The sequence below is a fragment of the Debaryomyces hansenii genome (assembly GCF_000006445.2).
Source record: "Debaryomyces hansenii CBS767 chromosome F complete sequence".
In the NCBI taxonomy this organism is placed as follows: Eukaryota; Fungi; Ascomycota; class Pichiomycetes; order Serinales; family Debaryomycetaceae; genus Debaryomyces; species Debaryomyces hansenii.
The window spans coordinates 2,074,972-2,088,700 of NC_006048.2; the positions used below are offsets into that span (position 1 = coordinate 2,074,972).

Here is a 13,729-nt window from a genome sequence, read left to right on the forward strand (position 1 = left end):
TCTTCGAACTAATTAATCTAATATTTATACATTGATATTACAGCTATATACACTTATAATACACTTATAGTATAATTACAATTATAATTCATTTAATCATTTCATAATAGTCGATAAATAATGTTAGTCGTGCGCGTTCTCAGTAACATCAACATCATCATTGAACCTCATTTATTGTTAGTTCAAGCTCTTAAAAGTCATTCTATATATTAACACTTAATCTAGTCTGGAAACCCATCCCGAACATATTCTATTATGTCTGAAGCAAATACCTCAAGTAACCAACCGGCTGCGGGAGAATCTCCTTTGAGCACGATCCTTCCATTGGAAATTATTGATAAGTCAATTGGACATAAAATTCAAGTATTGATGACGAACGATAAGGAATTTAAAGGAACTTTGATAGGGTTTGATGATTACGTCAATATGGTTTTAGAAAACGTCGAAGAATTTGACAATGAAGGTCCAAAAGGAAAGGTTATTAAGAAAATGTTGTTGAACGGAAGTCAAGTCGCTATGTTAATTCCAAGTCTCTAGTTCCTCCCCTTTTTACCGTTTATGTGTTGCTTTTTACGTGATTTGTTCCTTACAATAAATGGAATAGAGGCATCTTCATTAAAAGTAGCCTAATTGACGTAGGATGAAAAAAGTTACCCATGACACATTCGACATAGATAAATTCAGATAAAATGTTCTGTATTTCTATAGCACATGTATATTATAATTTGTATCGTAATACTAACTACTAATCCTCTACCAGTGTAGATACTGTGGCAAAATTTGGTGACTTCTATCAATGGAGATGGTTTTGTGATAGTTGTAGCATGATATCGCCACTCACAGATCTACAAAAATGTATAAATACTAAGGTATCTCTTTTGCCACCACCGGATATCTAAAGAACAAGAATAATGAGGTTAACCATATCCAACGAACTGAATAATCAGATATTATCGGTAGACATATCAGAGTCTATGACATTGGAAGATTTCCAAGCATATATCCAAGCAGAATTCGATATTTCTCCACAAGATCAGTCATTGAAGCATAACGGGAAGCCTTTGAGTGGTTCTGATAAATCTTTGGAAGATTTAGGGCTTAATAATGATGACTTAGTATTGTTGGGAAAAACTAGCGTAGGGTCCACCACGGCATCGTCTGGGTCATCTGTTACTGCCAACTCAAATAATTCCAATGCTGTGGATTTCCAAATCGAAGCTATGAGAACCCAATTCTTGAGTAACCCCCAATTGAACAGTCAGCTTCGCCAGTCAAACCCCCAATTGCATTCCACTTTGAATAATCCTTCTGAGTTCAAGAATTCGGTGATCGGATCGTTGCAGCAATTTCAAAATGGAGCTACACCAGGACTGTATAATCCTCAGCAACAGGAACAGCTAAGCAGATTACAAGACAACCCTGATGATCCAGAAAGTCAGTCTCGTATTTTAGAAATGATAAGGCAGGAGCGAATAGATGAAAATATGCAATTGGCGTACGAAATCGCCCCAGAGTCGTTTACATCTGTTAATATGTTGTATATAAACATCAAAGTTAACGGAGTATTAGTGCAAGCTTTTGTTGATTCAGGTGCTCAATCCACTATTATTTCCCCAAAGCTCGCAGATAAGTGTGGTATTTCTAGATTAATTGATAGAAGATTCGTTGGTGAAGCAAGAGGGGTTGGATCTCAAAAAATAGAAGGTAAAATACATAGTGTTCCTATTGCCATTGGTGATTCTGATACACATATCCCCTGCTCATTTATAGTAATCGATACACATGTCGATTTGTTATTTGGTTTGGATATGTTGAGAAGACACAAGTGTGTATTAGATTTGGAACGAGACGTTTTGGTTGTAGGTGGAAATATAGAAACGAAGTTCTTACATGAGCTGGAAATCCAGGCTAATCCATTTCTACCTGGCGTTGCTGGTTCAAGTGCCAGTGCTGGTGGTACTGGTGGTACTTTTGGTGGCCAGGGAATTGCCCTTGGATCAAATAGTGCAGAAAACAATAACGTTACTTCTTCGATTGTTCCAGCTAATTCTACCCCCGACACTACGAAACAAAAAGCTCCTAATGCTGCTGCAAATGCTGCTGTTAAGAGACAAGACACAGGTAACCTGTCTTCTAAATTTAGCGAAAGTGATATCAAGCAATTGGTAAGCTTAGGCTTCTCAAAACAAGAAGCCATTTTTGCTCTTGAACAAAGTCAAGGAAATGTCGAAGTTGCTGCGTCCCTATTATTTCAATAGTATATATGTAGACGAATCGTCATTTAGAAGCGGTTTGTAGAAAGGTCTTATATTGTTGTTCTATATAGCAGTTAATTAATCAATCTGATCTATACTCGCAGAGCTGAATTAGTCAAAATTCGAATTGAAAAAGCTTCTAAAGTGAAAGGTTGAACCCTGTTTGTCAATCAAAGCAACATCGTCGGCAGATAATTCAAACTCGTAAATAGCCAAGGTCTCTCTAATTCTTTGAACCTTGGAAGATGTAGTAATTGGTAAATATCCTTTTTGTAAAGCATATCTTAACAAGATTTGCGAATCTGTTTTCTGGTACTTGTCGCTCAAAGCTGGTAAGATTTTTCTCAACGGATCTCCTTCGGTATCAGCTTCACCTGATTGAATTCTGAATAATGGTGTCAAAGGAGCATAGGCTTCGAGAAGAATGTTGCGCTTTTTGCAATAATCAGTAATACCGGCACTTTGATTTTGTAAGTAGGCGTGGAATTCAATTTGGTTTACCACAGGATAAAACTCCGGTTCAAATGCCTTGAAAATTCTCTCCAAATTAGGTATCGAAAAGTTTGAAACTCCGATATATCTAATTTTTCCCTGCTTCTTGGCCTCAATTATCTCTTTCCAAGCCATCTCAATACTATAGGAAGCTTCATCCTCAAAAAAAGGTGCGTGAATCAAGTATAAATCAAGATAATCAGTCTGTAACTCTGCTAATGTCGATTTGATAGCTTCGGCTGCAGTGACCTGACGGTATGGGTTATACTTACTGGTAATCCATAAATCCTCTCTCTTAATACCGCTTTGCTTCACAGCTTCTGCGACTTCGGGATGAGTTGTATAAATTTCGGCAGTATCAATGTGATAGTAGCCATTATTCAAAGCTAACAACAATTGGTCAATCAACTCTTGGATTGGCTTATTTCTTTCTTCAATCGGTCTACCCTTCTTGAGCCATTGCCATTTGGTACCAGTACCAGTTCCAATAACTAGCGGTCTTCCTGAAACAGTACAGAAATTCTTAGCTGAATCAACAGAATCAATATTGTCTTTTGTCATTTTATATATAGTTATCTAAATAAGGAAATTAATATGTCTAGTATCTTTACTTCTAGATCTTGAATTATTCAGCAGTGACTGAGTAGTCTGATATTACACAAATCTAACCTCCACAGTTTTCATTCAATTAATTTTGTTCCAGCTTATACGAGCAAAGATGACTAAACTGTGGTGTTCAGCAAGATCAGTATATTAGTTGAACAACTAAGTGTCTATTCATGCCATTGACTTCAATAATATTCAAATTGTGAAAATGTATTCTTCGTACGATCTCTCAATCTCGATTGAGACGGAACCATTTGCCGTGGTTCAAGTAAATTTGCAGCTAAATGTAACATTAGCAAAATTTGATACTAAAACCAATCATGTTTTTCAAATGTTAGTATAAAGAGTTCCGAAGGTTGTACTCATCCTATTTCTTATAAAATTTAGTACAAAGTAGAAAATATATCTTTTTGGAATCTACTGATTTATGCAAAGTTTCTGAAAAATTGCATGAAATACTCAATTATTATGAGTCTACAAAATCCTTGATTCAACACATTTCTGAAGATCCAAATTTTCATTCGTGTATACATACCTAAATAGCATATGCGGTAGAGCAATTAAACGAAACAAATACACAAATATAGATATAGCATCTATTCAAGACCGTTTAAGGCCTCTTCTTCTTCGGCATTTGGTCTTTTCTTTAAGACCAAAGGCTTACCCATGACTCTGAAATATAAATCTTTAACATCATCGGTAGTACTTTCGAAATGAGAAGTAGAATCGTAACTCTTTGATAAGTAAATTCCATCGGATGTACCGTCTTCCAAAGGTTCATATAATTCGGCGATACCCATTAACGTATCTAGTCTTGGGCCCAATAATTTGAATGCAGGCTCCAATTCAACATGAGGTTGTTCAGTTTCGATAATGGTCGAGACAATTGCCAAATAATAACCCTTTGGAACAACACAATGGACATCGGACAAGACAGTGATATAGATATCACTCTTACGGCCAATTTGGTTTTGAGGAATGATCAATTGAACAGAATCTAAATCATTGGTGTTTGGAATTGGGTGGTCCATAATACACATGGCCCTAATGACTCTGCTGCCGGTCTTCTTGACCTTCTCTGGGAAATAAGTTGGGTCAGCAATCACAATTGGAGCCTTTGCAGTACCTTCTTTCGTCTTGACACCTGCAAACTTTTTATCATCAGTGTATAAAACTTCATCAATAGGTGTGTCTAACATATATGTACCACCGTAAATTGCCGATAATCTAGCAAACCCTTGTGGCAATTCACCTAAACCATATAATGGATAAATATATGGAGACTTACCATACTTGGCCACCGATTGCACATACAAGATAATTCTATCATAAGTTGGTCTGGCAACCTCATTTAAGTAGTCGTCATTCGACCATAATGCCATGGCATGACCAATGAAATCTTTTGTACCGTTTTCTAATCCAAAGTGGTTGTAGACATCATTCATGGTATTGGAATCCAAATTCAATCCTTGGTGGGTTTTTGGTTCCTCTTCCTTATAGCTAGCAATGAATTCTAAAAACCTCTTCATTCTTCTCTTTTCGAATATTCCCATCAATGAACTTCTAACTGCCTCCATCTCATTAGAAGGAACTTTGGCAATACGCCCATTTCTATACACATAACTTCCTCCAATCTGCTTGAATTCAATATATCTCGTGACGTCGGTGTGTACCAAAATATTGGTTAATTCTCCATTCGCCATTAAAAATTTAGGAATCAAGTCAACGCACCAGTCACGATCTCTACCTTTCAATTCTGGTTTTTGAGCAGAAGGTTTGAACTTAGAGTACAATTGTGACAAGTTCAAAGATGCAGATTCTCCACCGTAGAAATCCTGACGGTCAATGTGTAACACTTTCTTCCCTTCAACTGACAAAACTCCTGAGAGAATACACTCAGTTAACCCGGTACCTAACACAATAACATCGTAATTTTCATCCATTGTAGCTTGAATATCTATTAAACTGACCTAACTAATCTATCAATCGATTCAATAACTTGAATTATACAGATCAATCAAGAAATACAAGTTCTTTGTACCCTTTATCGATTCAATCCTGGTGATTGCTTCTCATTGAGTCATGCACGTGATATATATAACAGTACAGAAATGGCCTACTTATGGCTACCTATATAACATTATGGAAAGCCTCCTTACCTCTAGATAAGCCTTGTTTAACAATCTTGGAGATCTCAGTAGGGTCAGAAGTGATACCGGTGAAGTTTTCGAAGCCAGATTCGGTGACCAATAAGTCGTCTTCGATTCTCACACCTCCAATGTACCAGTATTTGTCCAACACATCCTTGTTGATGTACTTCATCTTCGATTCATCTTCCAAGACATCCTTCAACAAGAATGGAGAGAAGTAGATACCAGGCTCGTCTGTGAGGACCATACCGGCTTGTAAAGTTCTGCGCAATCTTAAATATTGTAACAATGGGTCAGGATCTTTGTAGTTTGGATTGCCACCAACATCGTGAGTGTCCATACCTAGTAAGTGGCCCAAGCCGTGAGGGAAGAATCTAGCAGAGATCTTGGACTCATAAAGCTCTTGGGCCGAGAACTTGGAGTTGAAGATACCCAATTTCAAAAATTCGCCGATCATGATTTTGTGGGCAGTCAAGTGAAGGTCGTCCCAATTGGCACCTGGCTTGATCATATCCATAGTGACGGATTGCATCTTCAAGACAGCGTTGTAGATTTCTAAGTGTTCTTTGGACCAGTCTCCGTTGATAGGGAAACACCTAGTCACATCACTGGCATAGCATTCCCATTCGGCCCCCGCATCGATTAAAATCGATCTTCTGGAATCAATTTCGTCATCGTTCTTTACATAGTGTAAAGTGGAGCAGTTTGGACCACTACAACAGACTGGATCATATGATTGGTACTTAGAACCTTGTCTAAGCGCATGGTACATGAATTCTGCGTGGATGTGGGTTTCGTTCGTCTCGATAGGGATAGCAGACATCACAGCCAAGTGACACTTATCGGTTATCGCAGCAGCATGACGCATTAATTCAAGCTCGTATGAATCTTTGATCAATCTAGATTCATCCAATGCAAAGAAAAAGTCTTCGTCCTTTTCGGTTAAAAATTGTCCATATTTCTGGTTGAATTTATTGATGTCAGTAGTGTAAATTGTCGATGCGTCGACCATGGCCTCGAGATCTTTTTGCAAGTCAGACACATACTTGACTTCGTCCACATCATATTTTTCCTGGGCCTCTTGCAAGCTCATTGGCATTCCAGACCACATGACATCATCTACATCGATGTTGGGGAGATAAAGGACCAATTTATCCTTCTCACATTGATATAAAATATGGGACCCTGGAATTGATACCCCACTCAAGTAGAAAAAGTATCTGTTTTGTCTAATAGGCTTAGTCTGATCAGAATAATCGTACAACTCTAAATCTTCACCACTGATGAAAAATGCAACATCGCTTTTTGAACCGGCCTTGCTCTTGCACTTAAAGTGCTTACAAACTTTCTTAGCATGCTCTTTTGCTGGGTATTTCTTACCCTTCAACGATACAGGTGTGTCAACCATCTTGATTCCTTCGTATCAATAGTAATTCCTACCTTTCTTCCTAAACCTGTTGAATAATTCAAAGAAACTGGTTGACTGAAAAATTAAGGCATTTTATCATGGTTACGGAGCCCAAGGTTGGTTCCGTATATTGCAGGCATTCATTTTGCTATAGTGACTGTTTTAACTTACATGAGCCATCCCATTGCTTGAAAAACCACTCAAAACTAACATGAACATCGTTCTGGCCTACATAGACACTTTACTAGCTTGAAATCGACCATCGTCTACCCATATACCAGTATATACTCTAGTATACCAGGAAATCGGATAAAAGTCCTGCACATGGCCAATAGGCACAATATGTCACAAAACCACCAAGACTCGAACTTCATCAACATTAGAAGCTTGCCACCAAAAGGATTGATTAAAGGATTATTCGAATATTATTATAGATATACGTTTACATTAACTCAAAAGTTGTGAATAGAAACAAGCAACCCAAGAGAATTAGTAATTGATTGGAAATAGTGTAGAAAAGTCTGAATTGGAAGAATAATTATATTAAATAGACGATGGAAAGATTACAAAGATTGTTAGGATCAGGTGGTGGACTAGGAGGAGCACCACCTCCAACAGATGGACCAGCAATTGATAATGCTGAAACAGTACATATATCGTCATTGGCGTTGTTGAAGATGTTGAAGCATGGACGTGCTGGGGTTCCAATGGAAGTGATGGGGTTGATGTTAGGAGAGTTTGTTGATGACTTTACGATCCACGTTATCGATGTATTTGCCATGCCTCAATCTGGTACAGGGGTATCTGTTGAAGCAGTGGATGACGTTTTCCAGACTAAAATGATGGATATGTTGAGACAAACAGGTAGAGATCAAATGGTGGTCGGATGGTACCATTCACATCCAGGGTTTGGTTGTTGGTTATCATCTGTCGATGTGAACACACAACAATCGTTCGAGCAGTTGAATAAGAGAGCTGTGGCAGTTGTGGTGGATCCAATCCAGTCTGTCAAGGGTAAGGTTGTCATTGATGCCTTCAGAACCATTGACACCACCACGTTGATGATGGGCCAAGAACCCCGTCAAACTACTTCTAACGTGGGGCATTTAAACAAGCCTTCCATTCAAGCATTAATCCATGGGTTGAACCGTCACTACTACTCATTGAATATCGATTATCACAAAACTTCCTATGAGACCAACATGCTCTTAAACTTGCACAAGAAAAACTGGCAATCTGGTTTGAAAATGGTCGACTATAACCATAAGGAACATGAGAACTTAGAGAATACTGAAACGATGGTCAAGATTGCAGAATTATACAACCAGAGAGTAAAAGAAGAACAGGAATTGCTGGAAGAACAATTGAAGACAAGATACGTCGGTAAACAAGATCCAAAGAAGCACTTATCTGATACCGCTGAAGCATCTATCGAAGAAAATGTTACTTCATTATTAACAGGAAATATTAATAGTTTAGCTATTCATTAGGTTAATATCATATAATATAATAAAATAGAATTAGTCTTCATTTATATTTACCATTTTGTTTTTGTGTAATATGAATACTCTGAAATATTGTACTTGCAAAACTTTACTATCATACATTATAGATAGAGCAAATATGTCTGCTACAAAGGACTATGAAACTGTTAGACCTTTGAAAAAACAGAAGACTGACAGTAAATCTGAGGCCGATAGTTCAGATGATGAAGAGTTGCCTCAATACCTTTTACAGAATTCACCTATGCAAGATGCATCTGCTAATGATGATGGATTTTGTTTAGATACAATTAATAGATATTTGTTAGACTTTGATTTTGAGAAGGTTTGTCTGATAACCTTGTCTAATGTGAATGTGTATTGTTGCTTGGTTTGCGGTAAATTTTTTCAAGGCCGTTCGAAATCATCTCATGCCTATTTACACTCTGTAAATGCTAACCACAGAGTGTTTATAAACTTGGAGACAGCCAAAACATACATTTTACCCGATAATTATGAATTAACGACACAAAAGGCATTGAAACATTTACTGGACATTAAGTTATTACTAAATCCCGTATATTCAAAAGTTGCAATACAGAACTTATCCAAGAAAGTGCAAATAGGTCACGATTTGAACCATAAGCCTTACGTGGTTGGATTTATTGGCCTCAATAATCTTTCGGCTAATGACTATGCAAATGTTATATTTCAAGCCTTAAGTCATATCCCTCCTATTAGAGACTTCTATCTCAGCTTAACAATACCGGAGAAGAAAGATCTTAATGAGCGAATTATAAGAAAATCACAATTAAATAACCTTTTTGGATTATTAGTAAGGAAATTATGGTCTAGCTATTTGTTCAAAGGCCATATATCCCCTCATGAACTCTTACAATATATTTCTAGTGTATCTAAGAAGAAGTTTGGAATCGCCGAACAGAAATCCCCTAAGGCGTTTATGGTTTGGCTTTTGAATCAACTACATATTCAGCTAATCAAAAGCATCAAGAATAACTCTACTATATTTTCTAAGTCACTACAGGGTCTGATTCAGGTTTCTACGATTCCGATAACAGCAACGACTAATAAATTGACGAACAAGGTAGATTTCAATGTTCAAGACAAAGATAAAGTTACAAACCTACTGAAATTTTGGGTATTATCATTGGACATACCGGGAAACGCACTCTTCCAAGGTACATCCAATCAAGGTGAACAGACATCGCAAATTCCACAAGTATCAATACAGCTGCTTCTAGAGAAATATGATGGAAAGACCACAGTACAGGTATCCCGTGCCGAATTAAAAGTTTATCAATTAGTAGAACCGTTACCTCCTTACATAATTTTTCATATCGACAGAGGTTTAGATAATGATGACGAGAATTCTAGGGGCAATCCAACAGTGGTGAAGTTCCCATCAGTTATCGACATGTCTCCATATGTCCTCAATCTGGGAAATGAGCCAATTCGTTATAAACTCATATCTAGTATAAAGCATGAATTAATACCAGGGATCAAATTGGATCACGGAGATGATAAGCATCAATGGTCAGTCAACTTATGTAAAGACCAGGAAACTAATCAATGGGTTACAATAAGAGATTTGGAAGTTGAAAACTGTGAAAGCGAATTGATGTTTTTAGATGAAAGCTTTATACAAGTTTGGGAAAAGTGCTAATTAAAACCCTATGTACAATATGTATATTAATAGACTTAATACTTACCGATAATTTCGTAGCAAAGCTTCACGAAGGAACTAAATTTTTCCTTAGAAAGAACCTCATGTAATTTGGTATTTAATAATGAATCCATAATGATAATGAAACCAACTAATTTTAATTCAATTATCTTCTTTTGTTCGTTTGAATCACTCTCTTTAATATAATCAATTAGCAATTCTAAATTTATTTCAAATTCTTTCAATTTGTCATTGTACGCCTTTCTGATAGATTCATTATTCGTATTTGCAAATACTTCTAATATATCTTCCGATAGTAATCTCAGGGGCATATTAATAAATGATTTTGTTCTAGAGTGGTCAAATAAATAAGAGTATCTTAAGTGGAATGAACCCCATCTTGGAATTTCATTTAAAATAGACATAATTGTGATCTTGTTAGTGAACGTTGACTTTGTAATTTCTTCATCTAACTTAAACAATTTGTTAAACACAAGTGGATTGGAGCTTGGCAAGTCACTCAAGAGACACAATATCCATAAATCAGCAAGTTCAGTATCCACTAATTCGTTAATTATACGGGCCAGAGCATTCTCAGAAAAATTATTATTCACTTTAACAGATTGGTTCATTGACAATGAAGATCTTATGTTACGGGTCTGCGACTTGAGGTCGTCCTCAATGAGTATTGGTAATTGATTATCTGGGGATGCATGATACGATAATTTCATTATAGAGTGCTTGGATTTAGAACCAACATTATCACCAGAACTCGGTAATTTAAGATCATTTTTATGACATAAAATTAGTGCATGTCCAAAGGAAATAGGATCTGAAGGTATTTTCTTTTCTCCATTAGCTGTGTTTACCAGATATATGTTATGTACTCCTAAAGTAAAACATGCATTATCTTTGGCTTGGTCATTGCTGGAAGTGAAGTAAAACTTATTGGATTCAATAGATTGAAAATTAGAAGGAGTATTATTAGGAATAGGATCATATGTATACAATGGGAAGGTATCGAATACCTTCTTTATAGGTTTAGGTACTTCAAACATAGTCACTCAATACTTCGTCATACTATTATAATCTCATTATGTTTCTGAAAAAAAGTTGTCGCGAGATATCAAAAGGTACTAGAGTCACAATTTGATAAATTGAAGTATTCATTAACACATGAAAATCGTCTAAATTTGCTTAAATGACCATTAGGAGGACCAATTCTTACGGAGTGAATAATTTCTGGCAATTTAGTGTTGAAATATAAACTAACTGTACGTCAAAAGGGAATATTAAGTATAAATACAACTAAATAATGATTTTATGAGACTTTATGGGACCATAATGTAAAACATTTCTACAAATTCATTATGCTTAATCATCCTGTTCAGGAACTAAATCAATAGCGAGGTCATACCATTTGGTATTAGCAAATTTGCATTCACTTTCACCCAAATTGTGGAAACCTATTTTCTCGTAGAATGGAACCAATTCCTTATGGGCAATGATGATAACCTTATCACCCAAGTCTTGGTTAGACAATTTTTGGATGTAGTCATGCATCAATAGCGTTCCTAAGTTCTTGCCTTGCCATTCTGGATCTATGACCAACGCGTGGATACCAATGAATCTCGAATGCTCAAAATGGCCTGCTGTTGGGTCCTCAGCTGACGATACTTCCATAGATGACTTGGTTATGCTAGAAGAATATGTCTTAGTAGCAATTATATGTCCAATTAAAGTTTCCTTGACCACGGCCGATTCGTATGGTAATTCGTCGAGATTTTCCTCTTCAGTCTCTTCTGGAGCAATTTCCTTTCCCTTTTGGTTTGCAACTTCAGGTAAATTGATAGCATTATACTTAGGGATATATTCTCTAATGAACAAACCTGAACATAATTCGGGACATGAAGTTAATCTATATTTAAATTTGTCAGGCGAACCTCTTTCAGATTCTGGAAAACCTCGATTTTCTAAGCTAACACATTGATCAAGATCCTCAATAGTTAAAGGTCTTATAGATAAATTAGGTGGGAAATCAGACATATTGAATTTAAGACCCAGTTTGTTTTGATGAGTGTTTAGTAATGGTTTATGGTCTAAATCCGTATCTTTTCAACTAGACGAATTGTTTCATAGACAAGGATGCGACATTGTGCCTTTCAATAAAACGACATAAAATAAATGTCGCGATATATCAAGAGTGATATTTTGTATAGTACATATATTAAACTTACAAGGTAGGTATTCTATTCTAAATCGGTATCCTTCAACTCAATTCCCTTCTCGGCATTAAGTAGAGTCTTACCGATTTCCCATAAGTGTACAATATTATCATCGGCTACTGAACCAATGGTCCAGTCTTTGTAAGGACACCAACTTAAATCTGTAACTGCACCAGTATGACCAGCATGCATCATGAACAATTCTGGACAGCCATCTTCGGCATCTTCTTGGGCTTGTTCTTCACCGACCTTGAATAAGTCCCATAAGATAAGACGGCGATCTTGCGAACCAGACGCAAGCATGCCATCCTTATGGGGAGAGAACTCCAAACTAGTGATCGAATCAGAGTGGCCCATCATTGTGTGTAGTAAACCATCGGAAACCGCAGACTTCGTAGACAATTTTCTGGTGTCTAATAAACTAATATTAGAGTTGGCGTTACCGGTGGCTACCAAGTATTGAGAAAACGGAGAGAAAGAAAGTGAGTTTATTCCCTCCGATTCTGGATGGTAGAACTTGGATACCGGTTCACCTGGGGTTCTGATATCGAAAAGATAGAAGTACTTGTCATCAGAGACCGATCCAAATAAGCTCTCATCGAATTGGTGCCATTTAGCATCATTTACAATGTCTTTGTGCGTAGTAAATTTGCAAACTTGTGACAAATCCGTAGCATCAAGTCTAGAAGTATCAGTTAAGACTACTGTTTTATCATCTGAAGCGGTTAACAAGTACCCTTTCTTATGGGGACTCCATGATAAACCATAACCATTGTCTTCATGGGGAGTGAAATGTGCAATCGCAGTTTTTTGATCACCACCCAAATTATAAAGATCAATTTCACCTGCACCATTAATTGTAGACACAATGGACGGGTCTTGAGGCATATAACGGGCTCTATTTATTTCAAAGTTGTTTTCGAACTTTTTGGTGATTTTAATACGGGAAGTAACCTTTTTGTTTGATTTTTCTTCTGTATTACTTGAATTTGACAATGGTATCTGTGTACTAGCTAGCTTCAAGTAATTCGTGTCTTCACCTGAAGTATGTGTCCCCAATAATAACTTAGCGTCAATCAAGCCTTCTGCTTCATTCGTTTTATTTTCTGGTAACCATTGGATTGTTAAAGAGGGCCATGTCAATGCGGTTTCACTGACAAACTCGTACATATAACGACAGTTTTTTCTCCATAATTGATATTCTTCCTTTATGGTCAATTCTCTTTGAGAATCATCTTGACCTAATTCAGGCACTTCTGCTTCCAAAGACATGATTGAATGGTGTCGTTATCTACTGAAGTGAAAATTAATTTTGGTTTAATATAATTACGCGTTCACTAAATTTTGCTGCGATTACATACAATAAAAAAGATATATATATTTGAATTGAACTTATGCAAGTAGGGATAAAACAATACTTCAATACTA

At 36.6% G+C, this 13,729-nt stretch overlaps 10 protein-coding genes across 10 annotated transcripts; 4 read left to right on the plus strand and 6 right to left on the minus strand. All coding sequences in view use genetic code 12, as the record gives it.

Annotated features, from left to right (window-relative positions):
* Positions 1-255: 255 nt before the first annotated feature.
* On the plus strand, positions 256-537 carry DEHA2F25036g (DEHA2F25036p; the record flags this gene model as incomplete). The annotated part of the gene is made up of 1 exon (XM_461428.1): positions 256-537. One exon carries the CDS (start codon positions 256-258, stop codon positions 535-537), a length of 282 nt encoding a protein of 93 aa, XP_461428.1.
* A 374-nt stretch (positions 538-911) lies between these two features.
* On the plus strand, positions 912-2,258 carry DEHA2F25058g (DEHA2F25058p; the record flags this gene model as incomplete). Its single annotated transcript, XM_461429.1, has 1 exon — positions 912-2,258. One exon carries the CDS (start codon positions 912-914, stop codon positions 2,256-2,258), a length of 1,347 nt encoding a protein of 448 aa, XP_461429.2.
* Positions 2,259-2,366: 108 nt separating this feature from the next.
* On the minus strand, positions 2,367-3,308 carry DEHA2F25080g (DEHA2F25080p; the record flags this gene model as incomplete). Its single annotated transcript, XM_461430.1, has 1 exon — positions 2,367-3,308. One exon carries the CDS (start codon positions 3,306-3,308, stop codon positions 2,367-2,369), a length of 942 nt encoding a protein of 313 aa, XP_461430.1.
* A 641-nt stretch (positions 3,309-3,949) lies between these two features.
* On the minus strand, positions 3,950-5,296 carry DEHA2F25102g (DEHA2F25102p; the record flags this gene model as incomplete). The annotated part of the gene is made up of 1 exon (XM_461431.1): positions 3,950-5,296. The coding sequence occupies one exon, from the start codon at positions 5,294-5,296 to the stop codon at positions 3,950-3,952; it is 1,347 nt and encodes a 448-aa protein (XP_461431.1).
* Positions 5,297-5,483: 187 nt separating this feature from the next.
* On the minus strand, positions 5,484-6,911 carry DEHA2F25124g (DEHA2F25124p; the record flags this gene model as incomplete). The annotated part of the gene is made up of 1 exon (XM_461432.1): positions 5,484-6,911. The coding sequence occupies one exon, from the start codon at positions 6,909-6,911 to the stop codon at positions 5,484-5,486; it is 1,428 nt and encodes a 475-aa protein (XP_461432.1).
* A 554-nt stretch (positions 6,912-7,465) lies between these two features.
* On the plus strand, positions 7,466-8,401 carry DEHA2F25146g (DEHA2F25146p; the record flags this gene model as incomplete). Its single annotated transcript, XM_461433.1, has 1 exon — positions 7,466-8,401. One exon carries the CDS (start codon positions 7,466-7,468, stop codon positions 8,399-8,401), a length of 936 nt encoding a protein of 311 aa, XP_461433.2.
* Positions 8,402-8,471: 70 nt separating this feature from the next.
* DEHA2F25168g (DEHA2F25168p) lies at positions 8,472-10,076 on the plus strand (the record flags this gene model as incomplete). Its single annotated transcript, XM_461434.1, has 1 exon — positions 8,472-10,076. The coding sequence occupies one exon, from the start codon at positions 8,472-8,474 to the stop codon at positions 10,074-10,076; it is 1,605 nt and encodes a 534-aa protein (XP_461434.2).
* Positions 10,077-10,111: 35 nt separating this feature from the next.
* On the minus strand, positions 10,112-11,134 carry DEHA2F25190g (DEHA2F25190p; the record flags this gene model as incomplete). The annotated part of the gene is made up of 1 exon (XM_461435.2): positions 10,112-11,134. The coding sequence occupies one exon, from the start codon at positions 11,132-11,134 to the stop codon at positions 10,112-10,114; it is 1,023 nt and encodes a 340-aa protein (XP_461435.2).
* A 316-nt stretch (positions 11,135-11,450) lies between these two features.
* On the minus strand, positions 11,451-12,122 carry DEHA2F25212g (DEHA2F25212p; the record flags this gene model as incomplete). Its single annotated transcript, XM_461436.1, has 1 exon — positions 11,451-12,122. One exon carries the CDS (start codon positions 12,120-12,122, stop codon positions 11,451-11,453), a length of 672 nt encoding a protein of 223 aa, XP_461436.1.
* A 203-nt stretch (positions 12,123-12,325) lies between these two features.
* On the minus strand, positions 12,326-13,573 carry DEHA2F25234g (DEHA2F25234p; the record flags this gene model as incomplete). Its single annotated transcript, XM_461437.1, has 1 exon — positions 12,326-13,573. The coding sequence occupies one exon, from the start codon at positions 13,571-13,573 to the stop codon at positions 12,326-12,328; it is 1,248 nt and encodes a 415-aa protein (XP_461437.1).
* Positions 13,574-13,729: the final 156 nt, after the last annotated feature.